Source organism: Gallinula chloropus (assembly GCF_964237585.1).
Source record: "Gallinula chloropus genome assembly, chromosome: 20".
NCBI lineage: Eukaryota > Metazoa > Chordata > Aves > Gruiformes > Rallidae > Gallinula > Gallinula chloropus.
This window is the reverse complement of record NC_140105.1, coordinates 12,703,301-12,720,359: the sequence shown is the minus strand read 5'-3', so window position 1 is coordinate 12,720,359 and position 17,059 is coordinate 12,703,301. Positions and strand designations below refer to the sequence as shown.

The 17,059-nt window shown below is 45.2% G+C and overlaps 1 protein-coding gene across 1 annotated transcript; it reads right to left on the bottom strand.

Annotated features, from left to right (window-relative positions):
- Nucleotides 1–596: 596 nt before the first annotated feature.
- LOC311199340 (ATPase family AAA domain-containing protein 2-like) lies at nucleotides 597–13,438 on the bottom strand (the record flags this gene model as incomplete). Its single annotated transcript, XM_084273421.1, has 12 exons — nucleotides 597–647; nucleotides 1,954–2,082; nucleotides 2,555–2,726; nucleotides 7,022–7,646; nucleotides 8,084–8,174; nucleotides 8,653–8,812; nucleotides 9,154–9,242; nucleotides 9,512–9,686; nucleotides 11,090–11,205; nucleotides 11,444–11,576; nucleotides 13,000–13,138; nucleotides 13,435–13,438. The coding sequence occupies 12 exons, from the start codon at nucleotides 13,436–13,438 to the stop codon at nucleotides 597–599; spliced, it is 1,884 nt and encodes a 627-aa protein (XP_084129547.1).
- Between the last annotated feature and the right edge of the window lie 3,621 nt (nucleotides 13,439–17,059).

Here is a 17,059-nt window from a genome sequence, read left to right as displayed (position 1 = left end):
TGGAGTTGGTGTAACTTTCATCCCCACCAGTCAATCCTGAGGCCCACATCCCCTAGTAGGACTTTGCTTAAGAGTGCCCTTCCTTTCCTAGCAGTAGGAATATATTTCCCAGTCAGTCTTTGATCTCTGTTCTGCATTGGTGCCTGCTGGGCTTGCAGTGAGGATCAGTCACTCTGCTGCCCAGCATGGCAGCCGTCCTGCTTGTCATAAACTGCAGTTGGGATTCTGGGAGGCAAATCTGTTCCTGGTTTCCCAGACTGGGACTTCAGACAGCGCTTGTGTGTTTTGGTAGGAGAGTGTTTCCTGTGATCAAAAGCCCAGTCTTTCCCCTTGATTTACTAAGTGATGTTCCTGGACTTTGAGGTTAATTTCCCTGTGAAAACCAGGAGTGTCTCAGTGCAGAAAGATCAGGCAAAGATTTAGGATGGGCCTTCTAGATAATGATGAAAATATCAAAAGCAGCTAAAGGACTTTGAGTGTTCCTAATCAATTTTACAATATATTTGTTTAATAGATGTGGAAGTAACATTTATTGAAGAATGCACAAAGAACAGTGTGCAGCCCGAAGAGAACATCGGAGTGGAAGAATGCTGAAGTCAGTCATGGTGGAAGGCATGACTGAAGGCTTCAATTTCTTTCTTCATTTCCTAGGAAGAAGAAAAGACAAACCAGCAGTCAGCATGAACAAGAGCTTCAGGACCCTGCTTATTTAGTCATCACAGGAATAAAGAATCTGTCCATACATGCAACTGTTAGCAATATTTAGCAAATACATGTGCTGCTACCACCACCACCACGTCTTTCTTTACTTCCACGGATGTTAAACACGTGTATCTTTGGATCCTGTCAGCACGGACAAGAGAGACAGTGTGGATCTGTATCACGGGACCATGGCTCTGTATCAACAGTGCTTCCAACAGGTAGAAAGAGGAGACAGTTCCAGAAAAGCCCCAACTAAATGCTGGAAATGCTCCCTTCTGCACCCTGAATCATTACTTGTTAAAGACTTCTCTCTTCATACACAGAGTTTGCTCCTGACTGACTTGCAGCATCACTCTGAATAGGAGGCTTGGGGTTTTTTTGGTTAGAGCTAAAGTAGGAAACAAAGAAATCAAGTCTCTCTTAATTTAAGCATTACAAGTGAAGTCACAAAACCTCACAAGCCCCAGGCAACAGAAACACGTCCCTTCCCATGCTAAGCCACATCACTACGCTGGATGAGAGATGGGCCTGTTTGTCAGGAATGGCATCCCTGAATCCAAAGCATCCTCAGGGCTGCACAGGCAGAACAGAACGTCCGGTCTAACTCTTTGTCAGATGTGGAAGACAAGGGCCAAAGACCAGGTCTTCCTCTTTTGCAAGGCAGGCTGAGAAGTAGAAGGAATTTGCTCTCTTCTCAGGCACAAGCAGCTCGAAGACAAATGGATTCAAGGATCTTGTATCTAAAGACTCAATATCCAACCTATCTAAATGGACTCAAGGCTGGGAACGCCTGACTGGCACCATGGGTGCCTCTGGACGATTTCTGCTGAGTTCTGACAAGTCAGAAGTCCTCTCTTAGAGGAAGGGATCAGAGAATGTGACTATTAAACCGTCAGAGGCAGAAATCTCCCCCTGTGTCAAAATAAAGATGCTCAAGACAAAGGTTGTGGGGAAGGACTCCTGACAGACTGAGGTTAACTGCTTGGAGATGGCTGTGGGGGTGGACCCACTGTCTTCCAGTTCAAGCCGTTCCCTGCAGAAATTGCCAACGACTCTGCCAAGTACAACAAGGGGTTTGCAATACGGAGAAATGGCCTCAGAGTGAAATGGAAAAGTCTTCTAACACAGGCAACTAAGCAGTGAAGAGTAACACCCTGGTTAGTGCCATGTCCAGAGCGCACACACACGCAGGCGGGACTCACGCTCGCTTAACAGTGATAGAAAGTGCTGTAAGACACAGGAAAGAATCACCTGCACTAGTTGGGTTCTGTCGTAATCTTCCCGATGCCGGTAAATGCACCGAGCAAGAACACCATAGAGTCTTTCCAAGTGAGAGACGGTGAAGTTCTTAGTTGCCACAGTGGCTAAAGTCAACAGTTGCTGAAGAGAAAATGGGAACAAGTTCAGAATAGCCCCAAATCCTCTGAACAGGCTCCTCATGCATATTTTCAGAAACTAACCAGTAACAATGCCAGTGACATCCTACATTTTCTACAGCAAAATAAAACACGAGGGACCCTTCAGAGAACACATTAAATACCTCCCAAGGTTTAACTGGAGAAAAGGAGTTACTTTTTCATACTACAGAGGAAAGGCAGGCTAACATTTCAGGACAGATTTCGGTACTCATCTGGCTATCCCATCAAGAATCCCAATTGCAAATCAGCTGTTTCCAGAGCAGCACGGAATGCAGGTCAGGGAGCCAAGTTACATCGGCTGGCACCTACTTCTAGACTGGGTAAATGAGCAGAGTGACTCTGCCTGTAGCAAGTTGCCAAGCTTGCACACAGTCCTGCCTGTTACCAAAGATGTGAATGTGATCATCTCTGGGAAAACAAAGTAGCAGCAGCACCTTCTTCCACTGCTGTGGCTGTTTGGCTTTGGTGTTGTGTGAGGCTGTGAAGATGGAGTTAAAAGAACAGCCATAGAACATGACAATATTCCTGCCTCGCAACTGCCCGTCATCAAACTCTGCCTCCTTCAGATCCACTAGCACCAAAGCCCTCAAGTTCATTTCACTCCACCTGGAGATAAGACATATGTCCCACTTCCATATTAGCAACATTGAAATTCAACTTACTCTGAGCTCACTGCCATCCACAACCCCTGGCCCTCTGTGAACTCCCGCTGCGTTACCGACACGAGAACAGCTCGCACCAGTCACAGGGTGTACCAAGGCACCTGGAACGGCACAAATAGCTTCAGTCGGGATTTCTGCTTCTCTGGGTGGGCTACAGGATCAGTGAATTATCCTGGAATACAGTCTCTCTGCAGGGCCAGAGACAGAACTGTTGCCAGTTATTTCTTCACTGAGAAGCACTTGACTTTTACCTTCTCTCTGGCCAAAGTCACTGCTCCATCAACAGAAGGCACTCGGGCATACAAGAAAAGCACTAGAGAAAAAGGCAGGGTACAGCCGGGGGGAAATACACCAGCGTTGCCATGACAGTCTGGCAGGCTAACACTCACTCCCAAGTCATGTAGGTTAGGAAACACACCTTGCACTGCAAACAGGAGCATGTAAGCCTTCTGTTCAACAGGTGACTCTGGGGCCACACTGCTTGAAGTCCAGCTTTTTAACCCACACTGGTCATTACTGGGAAGATACTCGTACAATAAAAGGAAGTCAAAGGCTGTTTTCCCTTTAGGTACCATTTGAAAAACAACCTGCAGGAGCAGAACACCAGCATCTGCAGAAAGACACGACTTGGGCTTTCAGTAACTACAGGGGCAGCATCCTTACGCAAGAAACACACTGTGCTGACTGCAGAGAGGTGTTACAGGAAGAATGGAACCAAAGATGGCTCATCAATAGTGTAATCCAAAAGCAGCTTAAATGAGCTGCTTGACCTTAGCTTTTGAATCTCTGTCTTCAGAACCTTGTGCTCGTTGGCACCCCAACATTTCACTCCTTCTCAAGCCTGAATGTTCAGGAAGCACCACACTCTCCTTCTCAGAAGCAGATGTTGCCCACCAGAACTTTCTCGCTTTTATTTTAAGTCCCAGATTTAGTTTCATGACCATTTTCATGTTGTTCCACCACATCAGAAACTCTCATTCAATCCATGTTACCCCAAGACAAACCTGTGAAAAGTTACTGAGAGAAAAATACCACAAAGCAAAAACTCTACAGCTACTGACTTACAGGTACCCATGTTTTGTATGTAGAATATCCTCACCTGCATTGCTTATGGACTCAGAACGTGTAGGAGCTTGATTTAGAAGTAGGTCTTCAAAAAACCTTCTTCTTTCTCCCTCATCAGGACACTGGACATTGAAAACTTCATTTTGACCAATAAACAGCTCTCGTATCTATAGCCCAAAGAGGAAAGTTATTTCAGATACACGGCGACACACGCTCAGACTCTATTCCCAGAAGATGAGTACCTGTCTAAATTCTAAAGTGTCACCTGATTAAGACAGACTGTGAGGAGTTGTCTTCCTGCCCTTTCCAAGCATCTGATGACAACCACCTCTAGGTAAGCTGACCCCACATTTGAGACAAAATAGGTCTAGGATGCTCAGCATGGACTCTTGCTGAATTTTGTGAAGGAATACGCCTACAGATCGATTTACAAGTGACTAAACAGGAGTTGGAATTCAGCTGTCGACTCTGTAAAGCTTTCACTTCTATGAAAAATGCTTATTCAAGAATTGAAATACAAAGTTACAGTCCATTGTTACAGCGCGACCACCGTACTTTCTCAGTAAAAATATCCCTTTTCAGTAAAAATGTTTTCAGTTTAAATAGGTTTCCCAGTGCCATTGCCAGCACTGCATATTCTTGACTAATGTTCAGACCCAACCATCTTGAACTCACATGAGTTCTTGTCTGAAGAAAACGGACACATCTGTCGAATAGGCAGGAGTGTGTGAGAAGGGGGGAAAAGTTGGGTCAAAGTCAATCCCTTTACTCAGAAAACACTGGAGACAAATGCTTTTGGCATTGCTTTGTCTAAGCAGATTTGAGGAGACCTGGCCAGGGTGCCCAAGTAATAACAGGATGCATTTGTTTAAGTACCCCAATGCTTCAAGGAGCTCTAGATGAACAGGAAATTGAATAAAAAGAGAAGGAAAAGTATTCATGTCAATACCTCTCTTGGGAGATCTGTGTAACTCACATCCGATGTTGCAAGCAGCAGAACTGGGGCAAATGATGGGATGTTCTGCAGTAGTCTTGTAAAGGTTGTTTTCAGTGGATCTCCAACAGCTTTCCACCACAAGTCAATAAGTGGAATATAAATGATACTTGGTGCCTTTCTTTGAGCTTCTCGCATCACCTGGTAAAATGAAAGCCTGGATAAGAAGACTGAGCCATTTGGAACAGGCTCATAAGTAACCAGGGATCAGTCAAACGCTCTTACCAAATAGGAGTACACGAAAGCCAAAACACAAAACCAAACCACCCCCAGAACAACTCTCCAACCCAAAGGTAGAATTTTCACCTTGACTCAAAGATAGAATTTGTTACACAGACAGGAACAGAGCTGGTGTAAGGAACCTCACAATGTACATGATGTATATGGTGGTGTGCCTGAAAAGACAAGACTAACCCTGTCTTCTTCAAGACAGCTTAGTTTGGGTAAATGGTTACATGATGGAGACCAGACCATTTTCAGTTCGGAGCAGGAACACATCTGAGTCAGTCGAGTCTGGAGCAGTCTGAACAGGCAGAGACCAACGTGAAAAGATGAGGGCTGATGCTGATGAAGTGGATTTCCAGGCAGAGGTAAACCAAACAGCACGTCCAAACCAGGCCACCTCCATTAACAATGAATGTCACTTCCTTTACTAGTTTAGAGACAGTTTGTGAATCCCATGAGCATAAAAAGAGGAGATACCTGTGCACACGTTTTTTCCCATGATGTGTTGCCAGCAAACAAAACAGGCATGTCCAGCGTATAAACAGGAAACTTTTCCAGGGCATGTATTACTGCAGGTGCCAAATGAGAAGTTTGCCCACACCCTGGCTCTCCAACTAGTAAGCACCGTGGCCTCACACAGGTTGGCTGGTAAGGAGCAGTTCTAGAACAAGGAGGAGGAAAGAACTTTCAGAGTGAAGTGATGAATAGACACACAGCTGTCAAAGGCTTTTCCCTAACCTCCTTTGTTTGTAAAGACTCTCTCTGTTCCAGCAAGTAAGAAGCTGGTCTGTGATCAGAAAGACTTTCAAAACCCATTTTCTTACCAACTCATCCCATAGCTCCCATACGAAATCCCACCAATCCTGCTATTTGCTTGGCTGGGTGAAGCAACAGCTCTTGAATCACACAGGGGGACTGTCCAGCTCAAATACACACACACCAGCTGGTCAGTAACCTGATATTGGGCAGAACAACCCTCACTCAGGACACACCTCTCTGGATCTCTTCACCACCCGTCCACCCCAATTTTCAGCTGCAATTTGCCTATTGTTACTGGAGACGGAAGGAAGGGAGGGAGGGAGGGAGAAGAGAATTAGGAAAAAAAAATTGAGGTGGGCACTGAAACACGTTCCCCGTATCTGAAGTGCACAACTGATTGGTTAAATTACAGCTGTACCCGAAGTATGTGTAAGATTTACTCAGTCCTTCTCATTGTTTGAATTGTTTGGATTTTCTAGTCATCATTCTGCACTAGCCCGAAATACATTTGTCAAAAGCCCTTGTTGTGCGCTACACTGTTGTGCCTTTGCTGGCTGAAGTCCAAGATCCCAGAGACATAACCAAGCTCAGCAGGAAGGGTTTCTCTGGACAGCACAGCAACAGAGATTGAGAAAAAGAACTGACCCAACAGTAGTGGCAACAGGAAAACTTTTCAGCTGTTAGCTTATACAAGCTGCACATTAAAATGTCTGAAGATCAGCATAAACAGTTACCCTCTAGGATGGAGGAACTGCCACTCTTCTCTTCTGGGCTTTTTATGCGGTGGCATTTCTTCAAAGGTTGATGGTGATCCTGGTAGGATATTTTCCAGAGATTAGCATAATAGCAGTTAACAAACCTCCATTTGTCTGGGGTGGAGCAAGTTTATCACTTTACAGACTCTCACCAACGGACAGACTAAACCGGCTCAGGCCTGAGGCTGTCATAGGCAGGACCTCACATCTGCTGGGCAAGCCGAGCCCCAGCGTATATAGTGCTAAACCACTCTGATCTCATGTACAAGTGTGCACTGCAATCCACAGGCAGTCAGGTTAAAACCCTAGGGTTAGAAATCATGGTAGCTAAAGCAGTATTTAGCTTAAACCACTTATACGTGTCTTGTGGGCCTGACATTCCTCAGACAGGCATTAGAAGCCTTCCCTTCTGCCCCTAGTTAAATGTTTTGAAAGAGCTACCTTGTACATTCAATCTTAGATCCATATTTACAACTGAGAAATAGGATGTTAGCTACTGCCACAAACAGGATGCTGAAGTAGAGAAGGCTGTTGTCGACTGCATATAGCGAGTCATTCACAGCTCCCATCCTGCACTTCACTTTAGAATCCGGAACACGAACTGTGCGTGGTATTCCTGCAATGAAGGTGTGCCCCTGCCTGTTACACAGTGCTGCTGCCATTCCGCTGGAGAGGCTGGTGGATGGTGATGGCACAAACGAGCAGCTTTTGCTTTGGCAGAATGTTAAAGAAGTGAATGCTACTGTTGTACCTTGTTGGTGGTCCTTCCGTAGCGCAGACTCTGTGTGGGGAAATACTCTCTGCAAGGCCTGTAAAATCCTTGCGAGGGAGTTTTCAAGCAGCGGTTTGGCAATAGGGCATAGCGCTCGCCCAGGGGAAGCCAAAGCCCTCTGTGAAGCTGGAGTAATCTTCTGCATAGCCACAAAAAAATCCTCTGCTGTTATTTCAAGAGAAGCAACATCGATTGGCAGCTTCTCGTTACTTTCATAGATCTGAGGATAGTGGCGGCGCAAAGCACAGAGGGCAGCTTCAGCACATAAGGCTCGAATGTCAGCACCGCAATACCCTAAGAAACAAGACAAAAGCCAAATGGGACATCAGTCTCAGGCAGCACATCAGTCAAAGCCCAGGTTTCTGAAGTGCAATACTGAGAGACTTTGCCCGCAGCCAACAATTCACAGGTTAACAGAGCACTTCAAGAGGCACCGCGCTGCAGAGAAGGTTTGTTACGTCGCTCGCAGCCTGGTCTCCCACACTTAGGAAGCAGTCTCCTCATCAGAACTTTGCTCCTGAGGAAGATGCCCCAAACCCATTCAACGTTCTCAGAGACACAAAAAGAACATTCACGAAAAGAAAAGAATCTCTTCACTTCTCCCACGCCGTGCCAGGTGCCTCACTGCCACACTGTGCAGCAAGTTGCAAGAGCCTGGGGACTGCCTGGTAGAAGCTCAGATTCCTTCGGACTCAGCCACATGCAGAAGCTCACTTTGTTTTCAAACTTACCAACACATCTGTCAGCGAGCTCTTGCAGGAACGTGCCTGGTGGCTGAGGCCTCCAATGTTGTGTGTGAATCTCAAAAATCTCCTTTCTAGCCTGGAAAGAAAATGGTTGTGGTTTGTCCTACGTTTTCTCTTAAAAAAAGCCAACCAAACCAACCAACACAAAAAGCCCCAGATCCTCACATGAATACAAATAGAGAGCAGTGTCTAGGTGGATACAGTACATAAACAAACAGGAACGTCTTTGGGAATGAAAACAAGTTCATTCACTCTGGCACCAGCCTTGGTAAAAGTTTTTCCTAGCAAAAAAGGAATGCTTGTGTGCACAACATTTCTTTCCTTTTCAAGATGTGAAAGCAGTAATTTATAGTTAATTGAGACATTTACTGCCAGAGTCACATACAATCACAGAGACCCAGTACCCGACCTTACTGCCAATGCAGCGTGGCTTTGTCCAAGTTGTCAACACTGATTTTCACCTGAACTGCTCTGCAATACCGCACTGTGACCCTGGTTCTGTTCTCAAGAAGGACTTTGTCACACCAACATGAAGGTTGAGTTTCAATTCTGACCTTTGTATCTGGCAATCTGAAGAAGAACTCGCGGTCAAAGCGTCCAGGTCTTCGTAAAGCAGGATCTACAGAATCCAGCCTGTTGGTGGCTCCGATTACCACCACCTCTCCTCTGCTGTCAAAGCCATCCATAAGGGCCAGAAGAGTTGTTACGATAGAGCTAAGGGAAAAAACAGAATTTCCAGTCACTGGTTTACAACATTTTCTGATATTCTACACAGTCTTCTCCAATGATGACTCAAAAAGAACAAGCTTTTGTCAGTGAGACACTGGTTAGCTAAAGACCCATTGGAAGACATAAAGAAACTGATAAGCTAATACAGGCCGTGTGCTCCTATCAAGCTTAGTGAATTGATTTCAATTCTTGTTGAAAAATACTCTGTAATTTAGCAGCAATTACTGGTTTGCAGGATCAATTCCCGTGACACAGCGTTAAACAGGTTCTGGTCTTCTTTTCACAGAGGTCGAGCAGCTTCTATGTAGATGCAAAAAAGGCACTACCTATGAATCTGGTCTTGTTTGTCGGACCGCACAGGAGCAAGGCCGTCTATCTCATCAAAGAAAATGATTGAAGGTCGCATCTGGTAGGCCTAGAATGGAAACACAGGATCCTGACATCATAAAGCAAGCACTATTTTAAGGAGAAAAAATCCTTAAACAGGGGTTTTTTTCGCATGGTTTTCCCATTTGCTCTATTTCTCTTTCCCAATACAGGTCAAGACCTCATGCCCCTAAATAACCCAGTGCAAAAGGAAACACTGACAAAACACGAAAGAGCAGGGAGTTCTTCCTAAAAATACTGACCACAGAAGTTTACAGTTACCACTCGGACAGAACACAGGGCACATTTCAGCCTTACCTGATCAAACAATTCACGGAGCTGTCGTTCAGTTTCCCCTGCCCATTTACTCAGGCAGTCGGCACCTTTTCTCATAAAAAAGGCTATTCTCCTGCCACCTCGGCTATATTCGTTAGCCAGCGCACGAGCAACCAGTGTCTTCCCAGTTCCTGGTGGACCGTAGAACAGACAGCCTCTGCAATGGAAACAAAACAAAACCCCACAAAACCCCCATTAAATTCACATATGATAACCCCCCTAATGGAAAAATACCTATTACAACCCCCATCCCTAAACCACACGCCTCTTCTCTCCTAACCAGAACTAGCGGCAACAGCTGAAGAGGGAGAAGGCAAAAAGAGATGGAAGTTCCGGGTTCCAACGCAATTTAACAAGGCAGGAAGTGCAATTGATAGAGAGGAGAACGGAGATGTACAAACCCTGAGAGCACATCATAGCATCCCAGAAGGACACTTCCAAAACTGCCGACAAGCTAGCAGGGCAGGTTACAGCACAGCACAGCCAAGCAAGAATAAACCTTAGCACAAAATCCAAGACTGGCATAACTTGGAAATCACCAGTTCATTCTTCAGTGATATGCTAGAGAGACTGGCATAACTTGGGAATCACCAGTTCATTCTTCAGTGATACGATAGAGAGACCAGCATAACTTGGGAATCACCAGTTCATTCTTCAGTGATATGCTAGAGAGACTGGCATAACTTGGGAATCACCAGTTCATTCTTCAGTGATACGCTGCATTGAAATGCTTGTCTTTGCAGAAGGCAAGATTTGACAGTGAAGCATTGCACTGTCCCCTCAAAAGCTCTAAGTTACTGGATTTGCTCTCCCAGACCATGCATTGCTGATGCTAAAAAAGGTGCAGGTCTAAGGCTGGGAGAGAAAACTGCATTTCCAGATAAATACAGTCATCAGTGAGAACAGCTGAAATGTTGCTGTTTCAAAAAGAATTTCAGTGCATAAAGAAGCCAAACCCTGCAAGACTTTCCTTCCGTTATTTGTAATACTTTCAAACCGACTGAAAGCAAAGAATTTGAAGTCCTATTTCACTGTAGCACAACTGAACTTTGCTGACCAAACACATACAAAGCTAACAATTACATCTCTACTTATTTCCTGACACAGAACTAATTTAGCAGCAAAGTAAAAAGTGGACAGACTCTTATTTTACCCCAACCACAACCACCACTGCAACGCTGTGGCTGCAGTTCTCAAAGTCATGCTTGATCACTTGCAACAAAAGACTCTTGAGAGAGAACACTGGACTTGCAAGCAATGAATTACAGTTGACTACTGGTATAGTATTCCTTCCTGCTTGTAAACTAATCAAGTTGGCTTGTACCTCGAACTCAAAACAAGAACACCCCAAGCCCGCCTTTTAAAGGCAAGGCAGTGACAAAGGACGCCCTTGCTGCACCTGGATTCTAGATTCTACCCATTTTAAATAAATTCTTTTTTACTACTGCTAAGAAAACCCACCAACAAGGCTGAAGAGTTTGAAGCATGGAAACATATTGATAGCTCAGTTGAATACTCTCAGGAAAATGGGTTAATTAGAATGTACACAGTATGTGTTACCTTGGAGGCTGAATTTGGAATCTCTCAAAGACTTCTGGGTAAAGCAGCGGTAAAATGACCATCTCTTTCAAAGCTGAAATGTGGTCAGAAAGACCACCCACACCATCAAATCGTACCTAAAGAGAAAGTCAACAGAGCACATCTCATCCATCACAGAAAGCTACCACCTTGACAAGGTTCCATCAGAAAGTCTGTGTCAGCACAAAGAAGAGCTCTGGGCAGTTTTCAAATTGCTTGAGAGCAGAACTGTAAACCCCCTTTCCATTAGGGGGGTTACCCATAGGCAGCACGTGACTGGAAGCTTTCAGAAACACTGCAAACACCTCTCTGGCACGCTGATCTAGCATTACTTACTGAACGGCCTGTTTGCATTGGATCAACATCAGCCAGACTTGCTCCCCTTTTCCTTCGATCTTTCTTGAGGTTTAGTGGAAGACACCTGAGTTGAACGAAGGAGAGGAAGAGGAAAGCATTTGTTAGCATGCAGCTAGAAGATTTTTACATTTATAATGACAGCAGGTGAACCCAGAAGACCACCTAAGTGAGATGAACCTCAAAAAGAGGTAAATATTTGTTCAAATGGTTTACATTTAATGTCCAAGAGTAAGCAAAGGAAAATGGTCACTCCAGACATGAAGCCAGGCTAACTGACAACTCTTAGCGCTTACGAATATCCATGGCAGGCCACACAACACACAGATGAATGCAAGCTGTGAACAAGGAGTTCCACAGATGCAGACTGTGAACTGACCATGACTTGGGTGATAGAAGAACCCCCCAAAGCACACTTTCAAGTACACACTAAGTAATATCAACATTTAAATGAATTCCATCTCAGAATTTCCTTTGAGATCTATTAGTTTCAGACGATTGTTCTCCTGATGAATCTCACTTCAAAGCCCTTACACGATTTCCCTTGTGACAGGGAAATTTCATGTTTCTTAGGAAGGCAAAATGTTTAACTGTTTTGCAAAGAAATGGCATAAACAAATGATTCATGGTGTCCTCTCTCTCTCTCACACACATAGAAATGGAGTTTCACCTCATGTCATATATCCACTCTGTGGAAAGTCAAACCTTCTAAACCGGTTTAAAAAGACAGTTTCATGAACCCCTCCTTCTCTGTCTGCTCTTGAGGATGCTGAGCAAAGTGCTCCTCATATCTAGCAAGAGACAGCGTGCTCCATGCTCTCGCTGCTTACAGGATCCAAACCCCCTCTGTCATGACTGTGGTCATTTAGAATTTCTAATTTTATTTTGCCTTTTTCTTGGTGAAGGACAGTTTCCTACTCAAACATGAACTGATTCCAAAGAGAAGCCAAAATCAGTACTTGAGTGATTAAGTAAATCCACACAGGGTCTCCCTCTACCTAAATTAGTTTTAAGAAAGTAACTGGTATCCTCCAAGCTTAAAAAGTCTGAGAGCAAAATGTTTTTTCAGAGGGACATTCTGGCTTCAAGTCAAGAAGGAGAGAATTTCAGTTACATCATCTCAGCCCCACCCTCCATAATCACCTCATCGAGGACAACAAATGCTGCATTTCAAATAATTAATGGCTAATAAAAAGTATGGCCTCCCCTCTCAATACTTGCTTTCCTTCTACCCTTGGACTACCACAGCAGTAATCCTAACGTTCATCTGTAATTCCCACCAATCCAAAACCTCTGGAAGCATTAGTCAGCAGTGTCACTGACAGCACTACTGAGAAATAAGGACCATCACCAAACATTCACGAACCTGTCAGTTCTTTGGCTGCAGGAGTCTTCTAGTCTTTGAGGACTTCCAAATGGGGACCTCTGTCTGGCATCTGAAGAGCAGTCTGAAACTTTGCTCTTACTTTGCCTTGGTTCTGTTGAAAGCAAAGAGAAGTTGAGTGCCCATATGCATTTTCATTCCAAAACCATCTCACTGAAAGAAATCAGCTCCGAAGAGAAACCCTGCAGAGAGCCTACTTTTCAGTGGTGGTTGATAGTCCTCAACAGGTTTCCTCCTCTCTCGAAGGTGATAACTCTTCTGAGTATCTTCTTCATCCTTCTCAACACTTTCTTCTGGCAGAACAACTGTACATTGAGATAAGACTGAACTTCTTGAGTACTCTTGTAAATTAAATTCAAAATGCACTACACAGAGGTTCTGTCCTTGCTGAGATGACTGGGTGGCTTCTCATCGGTCTTAGTAACAACAGTTCTGTCATCTTCTTTAGCTGAGGCTTGAGGCACAAAGGCTTCAGTTTCTCTGCTGTTCTGCTCCCCGTGTCCTTCCCCTTGCTCTGCTGGGAGAGCCCTGGGAGGGGCCCAGGTGGCTGTTCCTCCTCCATTTGATTTGGGTGCCTGCCATTGCGTACCCATGCGCTTGTCTGGGCCTGTGCAGGTAGGGCTTGGATGGGCTGACGGCCCTGGGAGCAGCCCACTGGGGTCTTCTTTGGGCTCCCCCTCCTGCCACTGTGTCTCTGAGCTCCGCTGTGGGGGTGCAGGGTTGGTCCATCACAAAACCTAACACTGGTTGGCTCAACTACCACCACATCCTTTCCTGTCCTTAAGCACCCTCTTGCCTCGTTCTGTCCCATCCAGAAATCTCCTACAAGGATTGCTGGGCCGACTGCCCTCATCACAACCATCATTCCCACTAAACCTTCACATTTCCCCCCTCGCTCCAAGCATAAAGTCAATATGGCCTTTTACATTTTTACCAAATAAACTCACTGCTCATTTAATTGCCCACTGAGCTCTGGGGTGACAGCTCCTAATTACAGGCCTGGGCAGCAGCTTCCTCCAATCACCAGCTAAACACAGAAAGGAACACCACTCTCTTCTCCCCTGCTGATCTTCACACTCTGCAGGAGCTTTCCATACACATCTGGCAACCTGCCTTACTTCCTGAGAAGTCTCTCCCTTCTGCTCACAAGCAGGAAAACTGGCACGCTCCTGTTGTAGTGAGATTGCTCTTCCTCATTCTGAGGAATAACCTCTCTTTGTACTCCCACCTGTGCACAGCCATCTGCTGCCTTTTATCTTGGAAGCATTTTGGAGAAGCCTGATGATTATTTTCCTCTCTGAATACCTGTTCTGAGCTCACTGCAGTACAGCCCTGAAGTACAGCCCTGACTATAGCTTGTAATGCCAATAGCAAGACAGATCATTGTTTTAAAGAGACTAAAAATGCCCCACAGTTCAGCTTGTGTCAAGTGTTTAGGACAAGGCTTTTGGCTCGAGCATAGGAAAGAAAACTTAAACCAGAACTAAGCCACAATCCCACCTTGCTCATCAGTTATTTCTTTGCCAGCTCTTGGCACTTCTTTCTTTCCCTTGGAGGTCCCATTGAGGTTCTCCTAAATAAGAAAAAAACCAACCCCCAAACCAGAAAGATCAGTCACAGGCATGTAGAAAACCTGACGTGTGTATTTTATCGGGTGCCCCTGTAGTAACATCATCACCGTGCTCCTTATAGACAAGCGACTGAAGTAAGGTACAGGAGGAGAGAACAGGTACATCACTGGCACCCAGGAGCAGTGACAAGAATTCCTGCTCTAAAATGGGGCTTTGTACATGTGACTCTTAAATACAAAGCCCAGTCTATCAATTAATCACAGATCAATAATCCAAGAACCCAGGCAAAACCTAGGAAAAACAATGTCTAGCAGATAAAACATGCATCTGGGCACTTGAGGGACGATGTACTCGCTGATCCTTAGGGGTCTCTCCCACCTCAGGATCTTGTATCATTCTATGAAACTACCTGCAATTCTGCTTTGATTAAAAACAAAAAGGTAACTCAGATCTAAACTAAAACCTGTGAAAGCAGCCTATGAGGATGTTTCAAAAACAAAGTGCCCCTCATTCAAAAGGATAGCAGAACCTAAATTCATAGAGCAAAACTAAGATGTGAAGTGAAAACCCAAGCCCTGAAACAGCTGTATGCAAAGAGCATGCATTCAAACTCACAAGGCAGTTCAGAAAGTGTAGTAGAAGACATGGATTTCAGCATAACACTGCTATTTCATATCTCTTGAAGAAGAGTCTTCCACCACCCACCCTTACGACTCTCTCTGTAGCCCAGCCGTAAGAGGAAGATGTTACATTCCAATTAGGGAGCAAAACCTCACGTTCTTTTAGAGTAGAGCGGGTTTTGGAACCGCTAAATTAAAATCACAACTAATTCATTTCCCTATCTGGACTACACCAGTTATACAAAAAGAACAGAACAGATTAGCAGCGCCCACGCTGTGGAATACCCCAGGGTCTTCTCCCATTTGTCCTCTGCGCCTCTTCCCCATGTCGTCCACTTTCTGCTGAACTGCTTCTGCAGTACTAAGACAAAAAGTTGATGTAAGAGCAAGGACAGGCAAATAGAAACCAAAACATTGAAAACAGTACACAAAATCAACATCTGAACATAGCATGCACAAGCCAAGAGTCACTGGCAGAATGAAAGACAGGCAGAAACACTAAGACCACTCTGGCTGCATCCAACTTTCCTCAGTATCTCAACTCAACTGAGCATTATAAAAATACTCTTAAGTATGGAAGAAAAGTTGAAATGAAGGCACTTCCAATGCTAAGAACACTGATTTGGAGGGCAACTTAAATCTACCAAAAGTCACAAGGTGAAGTGGTCCTTTTGATTCACAAGGCAACACAGAAACCCACCCAGCACATACACAGAAGACCCTCTCAGATGAGGATCTTTCCACAACTGGCAATCCAAAAGGAAGATGCCAGGGGCCAGTGTGAACACTGTCTGTACCCAAATTCTCTACACATGAAGCATCTTTCCAAATACGTCCTCCTTAAACAGCCACCAGAACCTATTCCCAAAAAACTCCTTTTAAACACAGAATCACAGAATTGTAGGGGGTTGGAAGGGACCTCCAGAGATCATCATGTCCAACCCCCCCTGCTAAAGCAGCCTACCTAGGACAGGTCGCACAGGTCGGTGTCCGGACAGGTCTGGAGTATCTCCAGAGAAGGAGAGATCCCCCTCGCAGGGGATATGCTCCAGGCCCTTAGTCGGTGTAGCTGTGAAGAATAAAAGGCCAGCCCTCAACCAACTCAGGGTATTAAGACTGAGTGATTACAGGACCTACTGGAGGACACCCTACCTGCTCAGCAGTTACAGAATGCTAATGAGCACCTCCAGGTCCAATCCCAGTCAGGCTCTATTATGACATGTACCTGCATGTCACGCTGACCATTGTGACTTACCACAGAAGAAGAGAATGATGGGAGTTGGAAGGGCCCTCTTCACAGCATCTAGTCCAACCCTCCTGCCAGAGCCACATCTCCTACAGCAGGCTGCCCAGGACAGCATCCAGGTGGGCTTTGAGTAGCGCCAGAGATGGAGACTCTGCAACTTCTGGGCAGCCTGTCCCAGTGCTCTACCACCCTCACAGGAAAGATGTTCCTCCTGATGTTTAGGTGGAACTTCCTATATATAAGTTTATGCCAATTGGCAAGGTTATTCCAGCCCCTTCTGCTCCAGCTAAACTCCCAAATGCCAAAAAGCTCCATCGCTTGCTGCTTCAACAAAAGATCAGCCCAGTATTTACCACACAGCATCCTCTCTCACTGCTTCCCTCCTTGAACTGTGTATGGGATTTGCACGGCAAAGTTTTGGTAGGGGGGCAGGGGGGAGCTACACGGGAACTCACTCTTGAGCAGCCTGCTCCTCAAGGTCTGCACCCTTCAGAGGCACATTACAGGATTTCCTTCAGGGGACAGCATTTCTCTACAAAACCAAAGGCAATTCCAGCTAAACTTTTTTACGACTGTTGAACTTTTGGCATTTCTGCAAGGAGGACCTATCACCCTGACTACACGAGGAACGCTGTGATGACAACGAGGGGGCTCTTGTTCAGTTCACAAGCTAAAGTTTCTTTGGGAGTGCACCAAGCTAAGCTGCGTTCTGAAAAGGGCAGAAAACTTGGTAACATATCTTCATGAGACAGGCCTTTTGACGAGGACGACTTCAAT